Below are 16,727 nucleotides of genomic sequence, written 5' to 3' on the forward strand. Positions count from 1 at the left end.
TTGAACCATGATAGTGGCCTGAAATGAACAACCAGAATCATCAAGGGCTTTATTCATCGTTTGATGTCGGAAAAAAAACCCTGAATACAGAGCGCAGCTGAGACCATCAAAGCTCGCACACCATTCCTCTCACCTGGTGAGTTATGCGCTCATTTTTCAAATTTAACACACACAGAAAACGCACATTTACTCACCCTGTTTGGTAAAATGAAATTACAGCATGTCTTAGTGTTTGCAGTCTATTGTCAGTGATAAAAAATGTATATCTTGGAGTTGAATATAAAGCTTCGTATCTGTTGGACACACTTCAGGCTGAGACTCTCAGTAATTCCTAAAGTTAAAACCGTTGACTGTATATGAGAACTGGACTGAGTGCCCCCCCCCGATTCCAAACAGGAAGTTTCAGCTGGCTCCAAATGCCAAATTCTATAGACATAGTGTAAACATCTATTTCTCAGAATAACCATTCTTGGTCTGATACCTGTTTTTAACATGTTCTTGATAATTCTATTTTTTCTGTTGTGCAATAAACGGACCAATCAGATGCCTCAATAAAAGCCTGTGGTTTCACGTCAAACGGTCAAATCTGATTGACAGATTTTGTGTAGCCCGATTTCAAGTGGTCCGGACCTCCAGCCCACTCCTGACTGGTGAGAGTGGTTGCCATTAAAATGATGACCCAGGTCGACCCGGACATGGCGGCGTCCATAAAGCACAAACACACGGGCGCTGCAGCATCTCTGCTGTCCGTTTGCTATTTCTACTTTTTCTTGAACAGACAGATGCTGGGATTCTTTGCTGCTTAGACTGATTCCGTTGCTACAACAGGGTTTAATATCTGACACATTCAAGGTGTTCATTAATCTAAACACAACTGAGGCTAAATACACAAACACAAACATGTATTTGATTTTAAAACATTAACACAAAATTCAGCATTTGTTTACCTTTGAACAACTGATCTATACAGTTGCTCATTAGGGGTTTTCGAAAGATTTTAGTTGTTTCTTTTATTTAAAAAAACCACCAAATAATTACAGGTTTTAAACTGATTAAAAAGAAATTTCAGCTTATCAAGTGGGACTTCAAAGGGATATCTCTAAATAAAATTACTCCTTCAAAGTAAAACATGATTTCTGAACACATAAGAAAAAATGACAGTTTTTTGGGTTGTTCATAACTGTGAGAGAAACCAAATGAATAAGTTGGATGAGTCGAAAGCAAAAGTTCAAAGATGGGAGAAGCTGAGTGCTCTGAGAGACGCTCGCCGGCCCAAACAGACAATATTTTCTGCGCCGTGCTGGGACTGTTGATGGAAAAACATAACGTGGCAGTGAAAAATCTCACCTGCAAGGCAATTTAATGTCCTTGTTTCAACAAAAGAGGGAATGGGGAGGAGAATAAAAGGTGGTTTCAGGAACACAGCCTGGAGAAGCAGCCTCTGATTTTGTAGTGTGTGGAGGCTGCTGACTAATTCTTTTCTTCTATTGTGGAAATACAAGAAGGCTGTGCCAAGAAATACAGCAATGAAAAGGTAAGAAAGGAGTGAACTGTAAACAGTTGTTTGGTCTGCAGGAATAAGCTCCCTGCAGAAGCTCCAGCAGTGGCCTACATACAGCGAGTACATGTTGGACTACATTCAAAGTGATCTGTGCTGCACGCACACGCCCTGCCTGTGTAAAGGGACAGCTGGGATCAGCTTCTGCAGTCCCTAAGATTTGGGAAAAAGCAGGTGTGGTTAGTGCATCCAGTGACCAGCAGACAACAGAAAGCCGCAACAACTTTCACTCTGGCCAGAAGAAATGTTTGTCTTGTTTGTGCCGTCTTGCACCACATTCATTGTTATACGGCGTAGTTATGTTCTTCCTAGCTGTAAAGGTTAAAGCTCAATTTTGGCCCAAAACTCGCCCCCAAACTCACAGCCCTCTTTGACCGGTCCTCAGTGGCTGACCGGCAGCTACACGCCCCTCACTCTCCCCTTCTGCATCTGATACCCTGGCCAGAGCTGCACACAACAAATTCACGAAAATAAACTTTTTTCAAAATGGCGGCTTTTCTGTTGCTTTTGTCTCCATAGCAACCATTTCCTTTTTTGGTCGCCTGGGGCTGACGAACAGCTCTGTGTAAATTTTAGAGGAATCGGTCAAAGTACTTCTTAAATGCTCACATTATATGTTATATTGTTTTGTTTAGCTTGAGCTAGGGATTCATGTGTTCACTTTATGCAATATTCTAATGAAAAATATGAGAGAAACAGGGGAACACCAGTTTTGGTGTTTTTTGCTCAAAGGCCACGCATGAAAGAACAATTGCAAAAACAATCTGGTCCCTGCAGTCCAATACTGCTGGGAAACCTGAGGACAAGAGCAGCCATTAGGAAGTTGTAAAAGTTTACAAGTTTAACTTTAATATCATTTCTACAAAGGTCTAGTCAGCAAAAGCTGATGGAAAAGAGTTAGAACAAACAGTTGCAGTGTATTTTTACTTCCATCTTCTAATGCTGTTTCAGAATTGTTACATAAATGCATCAACCTTCTTTATAAGGCATGGTACCACAACAACAACAACAAACACACATAAGACTTACACAAAGCACAACCACTGTGCAGAAGGCCACTGGCATAAATGGGATAGAAATTAAGAATCAATAAAATGCCAAAAACTGCTAAGTACTAAAAGTCATTCTAAAAAATGTCGGCTTCCGTTTTGATTTGAAAATGGCCAGATCCAGCACACACCGGTCGGGAGGGAGGCGAGTCCACATCCAGCTGCTTTCAAGACCCCAAAACTATGAAAAAAATCACCCAAAGTCTGTGCTAAGTGAGCCAGGACTACAATATAGTGACTTCAATTGGTGCATCTCACATGACTACTTCAAAATTAGTCTTACTGTAATACAGCCATTATCCAGAAAAAGTAATAGTATTAGGTTAAGATGGACAAATGTTCATAAGGTCACATTTGAGGATTATTAACATGTAGAAAACCAAAAAATTACTTTTGGACTAAAGCTGGCAGTCACCTCCAATCCTGATCTTTGCAGCTTGATTCACTGCTTAAAACACTAAACTCATGTTTGTTAAATAAAATTGACCTATTGAAACTGGGTTGCAAACGATGTGGAGAAAAAAAGACGGAAGGATGGTCAAGGATGAAAAAATGCCAAATAAAGTTAAACTTTTGTTGTTAATAAGAGCTAAAAATCACAGTTTGTCTGAATGCATGTGATAAAACAGAAAAAGCAATGTTTGGTTCCACATTTCCTTAAGAGATCAAATGAAACAAGTGAACTCAATTAAAAAAGTTTGGGGGAAAGTATTGTTTTTCAAATGAAAACACAACTGTTTCCTCCTAAAATTGGTTCCATTATTGAACAAATTTGTTCGGTTTGGAGACATCCACCTCCCGACATTCTCCTCACTGCAGAGTCTCAGCGGTCCCCGCGTCGGAGCCAGCAGACAACAGTTACAAGGAAGAAAAAGCAGAATTCACAGGCTTGCAGCTTATCGCGACACTGCAGACTGTGGAAAAGGCGCAGTGAACTGTGACCTGGCACTTATTTACTCCTATTTCCCCTCCAAAGTTCCACTTTATTCGGCTTGCTCCATGTGAAGAACTACTTGGTGAGCGGTTGTTGGAGGATGTGCTCGGTCTCTTCTCTTTGCTCCACACCTGCTGAATGACTAAACTCAGTGCATGTCCCCCCCTGGGGTCAGAGCAAGAGCTTTTTTTTGTCAGACCCTGTGGTTAAGTGTTAAAAGATAATTATGGAAAGTGTTTCATTACAGCCTCCTAAATGCTGCTGACTGAAGAAAATTATGCCTTAATGTTGAGTAGATTCAAATCAATTAGAGTCCAGGCAGACAAATATGAATGTGGATGCAGCAGAAAAGAACTGAAGAAGAACAAGAGAAAGCCAAGGCATCAAAGCGTCAAACAGGTGATCTTTGGAAGATGCTGGACTTGGAGCATGAATTTCTTTTTCACTTTGACAAATACAAGCCTCCAAAAAGACTGATGAGGCTTTCAAATGGCAGATCTCCAAAAGCCTTAGTCACATGCACCTGCACATAAGAGTGTTGAGGGTTTTTGGGTTCTCTATGGAGGAGGGGAGAGGGGGCCAGCCTCATCTCAAAGTGCATCTTGCAGCTCGCATGGCCACCTCAAGGATTTTATCTTCCCAGCACTCTGCTTTCTTGTGGCTTTCATTGTTTAGAAGAAACTTATCCCGACCGTTTCTCGCAAAGTGCAGATGTGAAAACGGTAGCAAGCAAAGAAAAGCCTCTTCTGCAAAAGAAAAAAGCTTGTCATACATAAGCGCCCGCGATGCTAGAAGCGCCCCCCCCCCCCCCCCCCCCGCACCCTGTAACTTCTGCTAATCACCTTCGTGTAGCGTTTTCTTTAGACGTGAAGATTTCTAACAGGATCCAGGCATAACTGGATTGTAGACCGGCTGGGATGGTTTAATAAAAAGTGTTGATTTGGTGACACTGATGCTATCATGCTACAATTCTATGCCAACGACTACTTTTGAATCCACAGTGTTCTGAAGATGAAAATGTGGATGGTTTATTAAATAAATACATTCAAGCACAATCTTTTGCTGAACATTGTTCAAACCTGGTCACCAATCTAGTGAGCATCGATATACGTTATTTTTTTTCGACTTCTGGGAATTTTCTAGGCAATGAATTTTGGAATTGTAGATTCGGACAGCACAACAAAAAGGTGAATGCACTATATAGTGAGTGTGGAGGGAAATCTGACATAGCCAAGTGTTCACAGCAAGCCTGTAGTAAAATGTGCATGAATATTTTGTGTGTACCCCGCACAGGTTTACCATTACAGGCAGACGTCACATATCTAACTGTAAGAGCAGTTATGACTAAGGCTTTAGTTGACTTACTTCTGTTGACTAACCTGCTTATTTAAAAGGGAGAAAACACACTCTGCTGTGTGTTTTTAGTGTAAAACTGATTCTATGTACTGCAGTGCAGTGCTAATGAATGAACTCATTATTTTGCCCCAATTCTTATGCATGACTAACAACTAACAGTTTTTCCACAGTGAAGTGAATAAAGAAAGTTAAACTATGGACGTTTTGTTACCAACCGGAATAATCCAGAAAACATTCCCTGAAATAAATGCTAATATTAGTAAATAGCCTCAATACCAACAGCTCTCCTCAGTATATCAGCTGAGTGCAGAAAAATAAATAAATAGAAGCTGATTGTGTTTGGTATTTACTCACTGACAGTTAATTCCTCAGCCGCATCACACACACACCTGCCACACATGCGTCCTCCCTCCAATCTCCAGGCCTCAGGCATGCTCTGCTGTGGATGTTCCGAAAATACACCCATCAATCACGCGGCAGACACTTAGGTCTGCTCCGCCCCTCCTCTCGAACTCCATGCCGACTGCTGCAGGAGGCTCAAGGTGAAGAAGGGCGCCGCGTCTCTCCATCTCTAATAACTCACCTGTTAGGCTGCACACAGCAGCCCTGAGCTGTGTCCCAAATCAGTAAAAAACTTTGGTTCCAGACATAAAAAAAAAGGGTCAGATTTATCTCCAAAGTCTTACTGATGCTGCTAAAAGGACAGCAGAGCAAACGGGGGGGGGGGCATCTCTCACCAGCTGGGGGAGATTTAGCTTCCAGCAAACATCTGGAAAGATGTGAGCTTCAGGAAAAAGACAAACACACAGCGAATGGGCTCTTCTTTAACTGCAGGAAGAAAAGTCTGACAGAAGGAGAGCTATTTCCCCTGAGTGAGGACTGCAGGAGAGTGTGGGCCCACTGCTCGCCTGTGTGAGACGATAATAACTTTGTCTTTGGCGCTGTGGCTCCTCACATGACCAGAATGTAATTATGTGTCTATAAATGCAGACAAGTGCTATCTGCAGGGAGCCAAAGACAAAGAAAGGCTGTAATATTATTAACACCCTTCAAACCTGAGCATTATCCCATTCATAATCCTCCTCTCTCCTTTCATTAATAATAACTTTATTAAAAAACAGACACTAACAAACAAATTAAAATCATCCTTGACTTTTACTGCCTTTAATTGAATGATCACTTTGATTGCCACTACTAATGAGCGTGAAGATGATGGATGAAGTACTGAGACGATTTGAAATCACTTTCATGGTTGCTGCTGTAACATCGGGTAAATTGAGCAGTCAAATGAATATTCTGAAAAAAGGGTCAAAGTTCATTGATATGATTTTAAAACGGAAAATAACCTTTTACATAAATGGGATTTTTTTCTAGTTGTTATAAATGTACTATAAATGTACTCGGGTGAAAAGTGTTTGGTAATATTAAACAATTTCCAGAGCATTTGTGTTGTTGTGTCAGTTAGAAAAAAGGACAGAATATCGTCGTAGTTAGACCATAAGTCGCTCTGTTGCAGCAGTGAAAAAAAGCATAAAAAAGGGAAAAATCATAAATAAGTTGCAATTTGTGGAGAAATATATTTAACTAAATATGGGAACAAGAACAGACATTTCATCTTAAAAAAGGAAAATTATAATAACGGAATAGATAATAGCAAAAGACTGAATTTCTGCACGCTTCACTACCAAAAAACACTGACGATTACTTAGCTTCATGAAACAGAGGAGGAATCTACATAACATATGAACAATTACTCCGCCAACCACAGCATCAAGAACAAACTCTTTATTTCACTTCTTTTGATATTTTTGTCATCTGTGACAATTCCGCCAAAACCTGATTTACAATGGGCCGAAAGCAATGCGTCTCCAAAAGTAAAGAACATTTATTTATTGTATTGTTTTCAATGCAATGTCTGCATCAAGCTTTACACAGGAGTCCTATTTCACGTCATTGCCTGTATAGAAGAACTGGAGCTCCCGTTTCAAACAGGAAATACCCGCCGGTTGCTCTAAAATCCTTCTTTTGAATATTTTTTTCTTTATCACAAATTATTCAAGCTTTAAACTGACCAATAAGACGGCTCAATAAAAGCATGTGGTGCCGGAAGCGGTGTGGACTTCCAACAAGCTCACTCCTGATGGGCAACAGTAGTTGCCATAGAGACGTCGACTCAGACCAATCACTGCCTACTAACCGGCTCTGGCTCCCCGTATCACGGAAAAAAGGCGACTAAACCGACTTTATTTCACTGGAGACAAATATTTGGATAAAAGACTTAAATAAAGTCCAAGTTTGTTCAGAAGGAATAAAGCCACAATCCAGGTTATGAGCATGTTCTAGTTTCTTTTTTTTAGAACTTTTAAAACAAAACAACAGACATATGAGGAGGAAGACAGTGGTATGAAGGTAAATATTGAGCTAGAAAGAAGAAGAAAGAAATTTAGAGGCAGAAAAAACAATAGTTATGCAAGACAAGGTACCTGCGAGGTTCAGCAGCTCCGTCTTTACTTTGAAAGAGCAGGAATGAAAGCCCAGACACACTTCTCTGCTTGTTTTCACACAATCCAGAGGTTTGGGTTGTGTCTGTCTTTAAACATAAGAGAGAACAAGCTGTCTTTGCCAGAGCTGACATTTACTTAAACTAATCTGGAGTATTTCCAGCTCTCGGTGCGCCTCCTCTACAGATCTGCTGGATAACACTTCATGAAGCCAGCACACTTCTCTGCCTTTTATCTGACAGCTGAACTTACAGCTGATTTGAATTTATGGTTTTACACTGAAAGGAGGTGGGGAGCCTTTTAAATGTCGAGCAGGTTTTGGCAGCAGCCTCTGCAACCGACAGCTATGCTGCTTGTCGACTGATCTACTGAGTAATTGGCAGAATCTATTTTTATTTTTTTTAAGGATAAACAGAAAAACAGAAGGTTCTGTGTTTCTGCAAACAAAGATAAAAGTTTCCAGCAATATAACAGTAAAAAAGGATCTTTGAATAAACTGTATTATTTTATTCTTCTTTTTTGGAGCTAACTGTTTTGGGAGTGTCTGTAAACTGTCTCCTCTGGCTAACATTTGTGTGTTTCTACTGCCGGCTGGAGGCCTTCTAATGACAAGGTTGTAGTTTGGTCATTTATTCTTCTCATAACAAAAGATGTCATCATGTTAGTAACACCCCAAAGTTTTACTGAAGTGTCATTCCAGACCAGAGAGGAGCAGCCATAAGTATAAGCAGCATTACAACCACATTATTTCACTCAAGACGAAGAAAAAACGAACCAAAAAAAAAGAATGAGTCTTCTGTATGGATGAGAAATGAAAAAAAAAACACATATAATTTACTGTTTAGAACCATTGACTGTATATGAGGTGTCACTTCACCCACGGAAAATGGTTCACTTCCGCCTCCAACAAAATGAAGTCAGTTCAGTCGCCATTTTTTTTTGCAATCATGCTGGAGCCAGACGATGTCAGCAAACACTTATTGGTCAGAGTCGGTTGAGTCATCGTTTCTATGGCAACCACTCTCGCCAATCAGGAGTGAGTTTGTTTGTTGCTACCGCTGTAAAGTGGGCTCGGGAGAATCTTGTCAATCAAGCGTTTCAAAATGAGACCACATACTCTCAATGAGGCATCTGATTGGCTTGTTTTATAACTTGAATAACTAAAGCAAATATATCACGAAAAAAATGAGAGTTAGCAAAAATATGTTAAAAAAAGGTAGCAGAGCAAGAATGGATATTATGAGAAACATAATGACTGACTAAAGCTGTTTATATTACTATAGAAGTTTATGGGATTTTGGCTTCCTGGAGCCAGTGGCTACTTCCTGTTTTTGGTACGCCAGTGGGGAGGAGTCACTCAGTTCACTTCCCATATATAGTCAATGTTTAGATGCAATTTAATTAAACAAATTACATTAATATAATTCATTTTGCACAATAAAATAAATAAAGTTCATATAAATAAAGTGTATACTCTAATTGAAATCATTATGCCTTTCCTGCTTTGTAAAACACAGAAAACATGAAAACCATCTTTGTTTTGTATGGTCTGTTTTTACACTTAATGCAGGAATCATGTTATTAATTGACCTTAATAAAGGTTGCTTTAAATATAATGTCAATACCAGTGCTGTAATTTCATTTCATAAGTTAAATTTATCAGAAGTTTATTAACCAGCAGCAGACCTTATCTCCAAAGAACTACATATCAGAAAGGAGCTAAACACAAATGCTTTTAAAGCAATGGTGCTAAAATCTTCTCACACTATGATGTTAAACACAGACGTTTATTTTGCGCACCCCAACTAATCCCAAATATGGACGTCATGCTATCCTCCTTCTGCCTGCTTGCTCAGCCTGCGAGCTACTGAAAATCGCATAACTTCCAACGCTGTTCGTCAACAGAAAAAACTTTTACAGCTGCTGAAACTGTCTGTAAAATCTCACCCACCAAAGCTGTGGTTTCTATTATTTATTATTGGCAGGCATTTCATCCGATTTCATTCAAAACACAAACATTAGCATCTTGAAGGACCTACAGGAGCCTTCTGGATCCACAATGGACTCCTTGGCCTCACACTCAGCGTGGCTCCACTGGTGTGTGGATGTGCATGAGTGTCCTGGTGATGGTCAGAGGTACTGCCGGCCACGCCTCTCTCTGTCTACCCCAGGGCAGCTGTGGCTTCATCAGTAGCTAACCATTACCAAGTATGAATGAGGAGGGAATGGCTAATGCATACTCAATGTAAGTGCTTTGAGCGTCTGGAAAAGCGCATAATAAATCCAATCCATTATTATTATTATCATTAATACTCATCAAGCTGGGACTAACTAACCCTGTGAGAAGCTCAACTGGATCAATAGCAATCCTGCCAAACATCAGACGTCTCCTTTTGTGAAGGAGAACAGACAGAAATGATAATGGAAAGAGATGAAAGAGTAATAGCATTTTAAGTAACTCCTGGCTGGTGTCTGTCTGTGTTGCTGTGACATTTCATCATAAAAGAGATCTTTCTCCGATTATGGTGCGAGGAAGAAAGGAGCAAAAAGGACAAGAGATCTTTCTTTAAATGAGTGACGATCGCGTTAGTTAATATGTGGAAGGAGACGCACATACTTTCAGTCACTGCTTTTTTTCCTTTCAATAGTTTTTTTTAAATGAATTTAACCGGTTCTTTTCTTCAGCTCCATCTATTTAAAAAAATAACACTATGTTAACCTAAAATCATCAAATCTAACTAGTAAAAGCTGAGAAATGTTGCAGGCATGATGGGAAATGAAAACTTCACACAAAGACCTCAGATATAATCTAAACCGCTGCCCTCTTTTCCCAGCATTCACGAGCCTCAAATGATTATGTTTTTTGCGTGAACCTTTCCAGTCAGTTCTTTGCCTTTTTAAAAAAAAAGAAAGAAATCAATACAATAATGAACTTTTAGATTTTTATATCACATTTCATCCTTTTTTCAAAGAGCAGTGAGTGCCGCCATCACCCCCTCCCACACATTCAATGTAAGCTACATACATAAAGCATGCAGGATAAATGAGAACCATGGGCTCCTGCAGCAGCACCGTCCAGCTGCAGGGGCTTTTAACCGATTATGTAGCCTGATTTGCACTTTTATCACATTTTTCATTGAATAAACTTTGACAAAAATGGTTTTAAAATCACCAAACTAATCAGGTTCCAGTGGTGCCCGTTTTGTAGTGCACTCGAAGAATCATATGACGTTCTTGAATCATGATGCTTTACACAGCAGCCAGTAGCGGTTCTAGGCACGGGCCGTCCGGGCGGTGGCCTGGGGCGGAAAACTGAAGGGGGGCGGCACCGGCGGCTCAGCCCTTGTAAAATATTATATGCACCACTATTGGTTTACTTATGTCACAGTTTGTGAGTTTGTAACAGCCTGAACCTGGCCGCGCCGCCGCCCTCGCCCCGCAGCTGTGCGCTCTCCTGTCTTTGAGAAGTAGACACAAATGTGTGTGAAGAAGAAGGGAGGGGGCGCGGGGGGAGCACGGAGCACCACCGCGTTTGCGCATGCGCAAAACCTGGCGGGCTCATCTTTCAGGGGAGGCGACGGTCGCGGGCTTGATGAAAAAAATAAAAGTAAAAACTGCGACTGCGCCGTCATGTAGCGAATCAGCGCCCCTGGCTGTAGCTGCACGCGCTCCTGCTGGAAATGTGTGAAGAAAGGGGGGGGGGGGGGGGGGCTGCGGGGAATCAGTTCAATTGTGGGACGCTTCCAAATTAAGTGGCTAGGTGGGGACAAGGGCGGGGGTTTGAATCTACTTCATTAAACCTTTTTATAAGTCAGTCATAAGGTGACATTCTATAACCTACACTTTAATAAAGGTATAGAAAATATATTCTGCTTTTTTTGGGTTAATTTTGTGTTAAATGCCCAAATGAAAAAATGGCAACACAAAACAATGCTGTCACTAAGGTGACAGTTGGTTCAGTCGACGGACTTGATGTCTTCTTCGTGACGTGAGGACATTTATGCCAAACAAACGCCAAAAACATCTAAAATATGGAGAAAAAAAGGTCAAAGCCATCTGGTGCCCAATTTAGAAAGAAAAGAAAAGAAGAAGAGGAGAAAAGAGATAAAGAAAAGGGTAAGTCCTCACAGCTTGATGCATGTCTTTTCTAAATTCTAATGCTACCTGCCCTACAACAACGTTGCCGATGAAAACTTTATTTTGGTCGATGACCAACACTGAAGTAGGCCCAAATGTTGCAAATAGCGTCATTTTTTTTTTTTTTTTTAGATTTTATTCTTAAAAATTTGCTCTGCCTTAACTTGTAACATTAGTTATGATTCATGTGTCTGTCTGCTCTGCTGTAACACAAAGGTTTTGTTGGGTTTTGCTGTTGTATACTAGCTCATAATGTTAAAAAAGCTGTGATGGTTACACAGCATGCTGCTGCTGCCATAAGATGCTAATGGGGCAAATAATTTGAGATTGGTCTTAAATTTAATAATCGTTTGTGGCAGCCTAAACGTTTTCCCAATGTTTTTTTGACATTTAACTGGGGATTTAGGGGTTAATTTTGAGCCTGCATATGAAGTTTATTTTTTATTTGTTTTACAAATGTGGGATTATATTTTTAGCCAATAGAATTTCTATAAATCTGTAGGTAGTTTTAAAAATGAATATTTACCATTTACTGCAAATCTATGGGGACAAAACATAATTCAACAGGTCATAACTGAAAATTTTCCAATCAAAGGATTGAAGACGGAAAACATGAGCTAATTTTTCTTCTCTGAAGTAGAGATCGATATAGAACATGACAATTTAAATTTCCAATTCATAAATGTTTTTAAAATATTTATTTTATATTATTTATTTAATATTGATTTAATATTTCTTAGCTAACTGTATTTTTGCCATGCTTATGGTCTTTTATTTTTTGTGTTCTGATAACTATTATAATGCTGTTCAGAATTCTGACATCTTTTGTATCCACTTCTTAATTTCAATGACAATATAACATGTCAGTTGACAAAGACAAACAAAGTTCTGTTGTGACTATGGGGGGGGGGGGGGGGGGGCGCCTGGGGAGGGTCTCGCCCGGGGGGGAATTCAGGGTAGAACCGCCACTGACAGCAGCAGATGAAAACAGTTCAAAACTTCCACAGATGATCCCACTTGCAGCTTTGTGTCAACAAAGCAAAGAATGAAGCATTTAGAATATTTCTGCTGAGTCACTGTTAGCACACCAGGTTCAAGCATTTTGCGACCTCATTTTCTCCCTCCCGTCCCTGAATGCACCCATCGGAGCAGGAGGCATGATGGCAGCTTTGCAAAGCTCAAACCCCTGTTGGCATGGCAACGCAGCAACTCTTAGACATCGTTACAGGAAAATCAAAAGATTCCTCAAGTTCAAGACGGACAATTGATTTTAAATTTTAAATTTTATTCCCATTTTGAAACCAGTTTTCTTTGGTTATGCAAATACAAAATCTTAAAATTAAAAACATATACATATTCTTGAATTCTGAAGTAATAGAATATTATTTTCCAAGAAAATGACAAGAAATTCCTATAAAGTCTCAATCCGATCAACTTTGGACCTACTGTAAGGTAGGTGTCTTTTAATTATTATTTTGCTGTTTTTAGCCCGAAATAAAAAGTCTGTAGTTTTCTAGGACATAGTTTCTGCAGAGCAGCAGTAGTTTATCACAAATTCCCCTCTGAGTTGTGAGTGGGACCGTTGGCACGGAGAAGGCCTACCCTCCTTCCTGTCACCCATAACTGACAGCTTTCTGTTTTCGTGCTCTCATGCAAGCTTCACAGCCCCTCATATCCTCAACCCAACATTATTGGTGCAAACAAAGAAAGGCCAGCAATACTGGAGCCAGACGGCCGAGGAAAAAAAAGAAAATGTCGTCTACAAGTGGATGCATTAGAATGGAGCAGAGCAGGGAGCTTTTGGCCCGCCCAGTTTATTTGATCTTTTTTAAACTGCAAACTTATTCACTGCAATTTGAATAAAGACATACTCAGAAATAGGAATTTCGAGTTTAATTTTCGTCATATTTGTCCTCCGTCTTAAAAAAAAAAACAGAACAAGGACATGTTAAAAATGTGATTTTGATCAGAGTGGGTCTTTGAGTAAAAAGCAACAGGCTGGAAGCTGCTATTTCACCTCAATTTCAGAACAAACAAGAAGGAATTGCCTCCAATTTTCATCAAATCACACAATATTTATGTAAATTTCTTCCTTCAGCCCTTTCCCCTCTTGATACATCTTTTCAGACCAATCACAGATTCATGAATGACACAAGTCTAAGCAAGAAGTAGAAAACGGTAAAGAAGATAAATACTAATTCATTGGGTTTGTGTGTTAACGCTCTCTGCAGCGCTCATCCTTCCCCTGTTTTGTTGGAGGGTGTGGGCGGTCTAAGGACCCTTCAGATTTCTCTCAGCTGAGAAGAAAGAAGTATTTGTAATCTCTGCTCTCTTTGCGCACATGAGCCACATGGATTAAAATTCACAGCAACCCGTGCTGCCACACACGAACTATGCATCAAAACTACAAGAAAATCGAAAAACCACTCACAGATCTTTTTCCACGTTAGAGGGAATTATGTGACAAGAATTGACCCCAAATAAAGAAATGAGCACAGATGCTGAAAGATGTCGCACTCACCGTCTTCTTTGCATTCCTCAGGCGGTTTCGCCTTCTTGGCTAGCCTCGGGTCCAGCCACGATGTTGTTTTAGTGTTATGGCTGTGAGGAAAAGGCAGAGAGAATGTGAGACGGAGAGCTGAATACGTCGAGAGAGGAAGACTTGGCTAAAGAAGAGAGGAGGAGGTTGGTGGATTCTTTATTCGGCTACTGAGTCGTTCCGGAGTGGAAAGACAAGACTCCCCTGAGTGGCCGGCTCTAAAAAGGTGACAAGGGAGATGAAAAAGGCTTCAGGCGAACAAAAAGGCAATCGATACTTTTAATTTGCGTACTGTCTCATTAGCAGACAGAATAGGGAGCAGATAGAGACTGGAGACGGTGACTGAGGGAGTGATGGGGAGGAACATCTGTGTGAGCTCGGCGGATTGTTCCAGAACCTCAGGCACAGATCTAAATCTGGTATGATGATGTTCCAAGGAAATGCATCTGCAAGGTCTGGCTGAAGCTCTGGGGCCACAATGGCTGCCCCTTCCCGAGTACAGAACAGAAAGGAGGTGCAGGGTTTCGGAGTGAGGTGGAGCAGGAAGGCCTTTTTTATTTATTTATTTATTTATTTATTTATTTACATCCTCCTCCTTTTGTATACTTTGTTTTGCCCGAGGAAGAAGGAGCACAGCCTTGAGGACAAAACTTGGAGGGAACACAAGACTACCAATGTGTTGCTGTGTGTTTGAGCAAATGCATGTTTAGTTGCTCGTTTAACCACGGAGTCACATTCTCTCAGGGAGGAGAATGTTTATATGAGCATTAACTTTTAATGCTCATATAAACTCAGTGGTGAAATCCAGTTTTTTTCACCTGAGACAACTGGCCAAGGTTAAACTTCTCCTCTCTCGCCATGACTTTGAGATTTTAATCCATGCTTTTATTTCAACACGTTTGGACTACTGTAATGCTCTCTATGTTGGGCTTTCCCAGAAATTACTTGCTCGTTTGCAGTTAGTCCAAAATGCAGCTGCCCGTCTTCTAACTGTACACGGAAACAAGAACATATCACTCCCATTTTAGCATCTCTTCATTGGCTCCCAGTTCGCTTACGCATTGATTTTAAAATTCTCCTATTTGTTTTTAAAAGTCTCCATGGACTCGCCCCAAAATATCTGTCTGACCTGATTCAGGTGTACACTCCCCCCCGCTCCCTTAGGTCAACAAATCAGACACTGCTTGTCGTCTTGAAGACCAGGAGAAAACTGAGAGGTGACCGAGCCTTCTCAGTCTTCGGACCAAAAAACTGGAACGAATTGCCCCTGTACCTCAGACAGATAGACTCACTCAGTATTTTTAAATCTGCTCTTAAAACATATTTTTTCACTTTGGCTTTTAACTGAGTTGGAATCCGGAGCTATTTTATGTGTTTTATGCTTTATATTTTCATGTGCTTTTATTAATTTTTGTATTGTTCAGCACTTTGGTGAACCTTGTTCTGTTTAAAGTGCTTTATAAATAAAGTTGAGTTGAGGGAGACACCACTGTGTTACCACATCAGTAAAAATTCAACACTTTTTTGACTCACTTAGACTACGTTAAAACTGCAGGCTGAAACGACCCAATTCCGATTTTTTTTTGCCCCTATGCGACCTGTGTCGGATCTTTTCATGACAGTCTGAACGACACAGATCCTATCTTTTCAAATGCCTCCATCTGAACGGTCAGGCCACATGTATCCGACCCGTACGTCATTGATACGCTACAAATGTCATACTTCTGCGTTGAACTTCACCAAGAACATAAACATCAACCATGGCGGACGATGCTGCTGAGACCAGTCAGTGGAAGGGAAGCGAGGTCACAGATTGGATTCATATTTGGGGTGACAGCTCTGTTTAGGTCAAACTTCAGGGCACTTATCGCAACCGGGCGGTTTTTGAAAAAATTTCCAGCGAAATGGCCGATAATGGGTACAGACCATCCTGCTCCAGTGCCAGCGAAAAATAAAAAGCTTCCGAGCCAAATACAAGGAGGTTAAAGACTGGAACGAACAAAGTGGCCGTCAACGTATCACCTGTCCATTTTACGGAGAGCTGGACCGCATTTTGGGGGATAAGCCCAGCGTTCTTGACATCCATTGTTAACGTTAGCTACTTCCACAAACAACGAGTGACGTCGTTCACCGTTGAGTACTCTTCTGGGTCATTTCACGTTCACAAAGGAGATCACAAAAGTTTGCATTTAATTGGAAATGTGAACGCCCTTGCAAAAAAAATTGAATCTTTTCTAAAAATCGGAATTGAGCATTAAGCTCTGCAGTGTGAACATAGCTATAGACTGTTTACAACCACTAATTGTATCGATTTAAAATGACGATATTTATTTAACTATTTCTGAGCGTCCTTCAGTGTCTGACTTTTCCACTTCAACCTCCGACCGCTAGTCGGCAGCAGAGCCCACGGAGCGTCTTTGAATTGCTCTACACTGCACAAAACAACAAGATCTCCGCGAGAGGGAATCAACTGTGTGATGAACTCCCACATCACCAACAAAGACATTTTAGTACTTTTACTGCATATGAATCCATTGAAAGTTAAAAAAAACCTTCGTGAACAATCCTCTCAAAGTACTGGAGACGCTTCACCTGCAGCACGACTCAAGTCGGCTTCCAACGGCCTAAAAATGCAAATGTGGCAAAACCTGTG

General features: G+C 40.6%; 1 protein-coding gene across 15 annotated transcripts in view; it reads right to left on the reverse strand.

The window, feature by feature from the left end:
• Positions 1-16,727, reverse strand: part of magi2a (membrane associated guanylate kinase, WW and PDZ domain containing 2a) — a 246,757-nt gene that overhangs the window by 57,096 nt on the left and 172,934 nt on the right. For all 15 annotated transcript variants that reach the window (XM_078941916.1, XM_078941915.1, XM_078941914.1 and 12 more), the window contains one exon: positions 14,057-14,136. In XM_078941916.1, coding sequence (XP_078798042.1) covers positions 14,057-14,136 — 80 coding nt within the window. The remainder of the gene's footprint in view (positions 1-14,056; positions 14,137-16,727) is intronic.

This window comes from Oryzias latipes, chromosome 23 (assembly GCF_053564925.1).
Source record: "Oryzias latipes strain Hd-rR chromosome 23, Olatipes_Hd-rR_3.1".
Lineage (NCBI taxonomy): Eukaryota > Metazoa > Chordata > Actinopteri > Beloniformes > Adrianichthyidae > Oryzias > Oryzias latipes.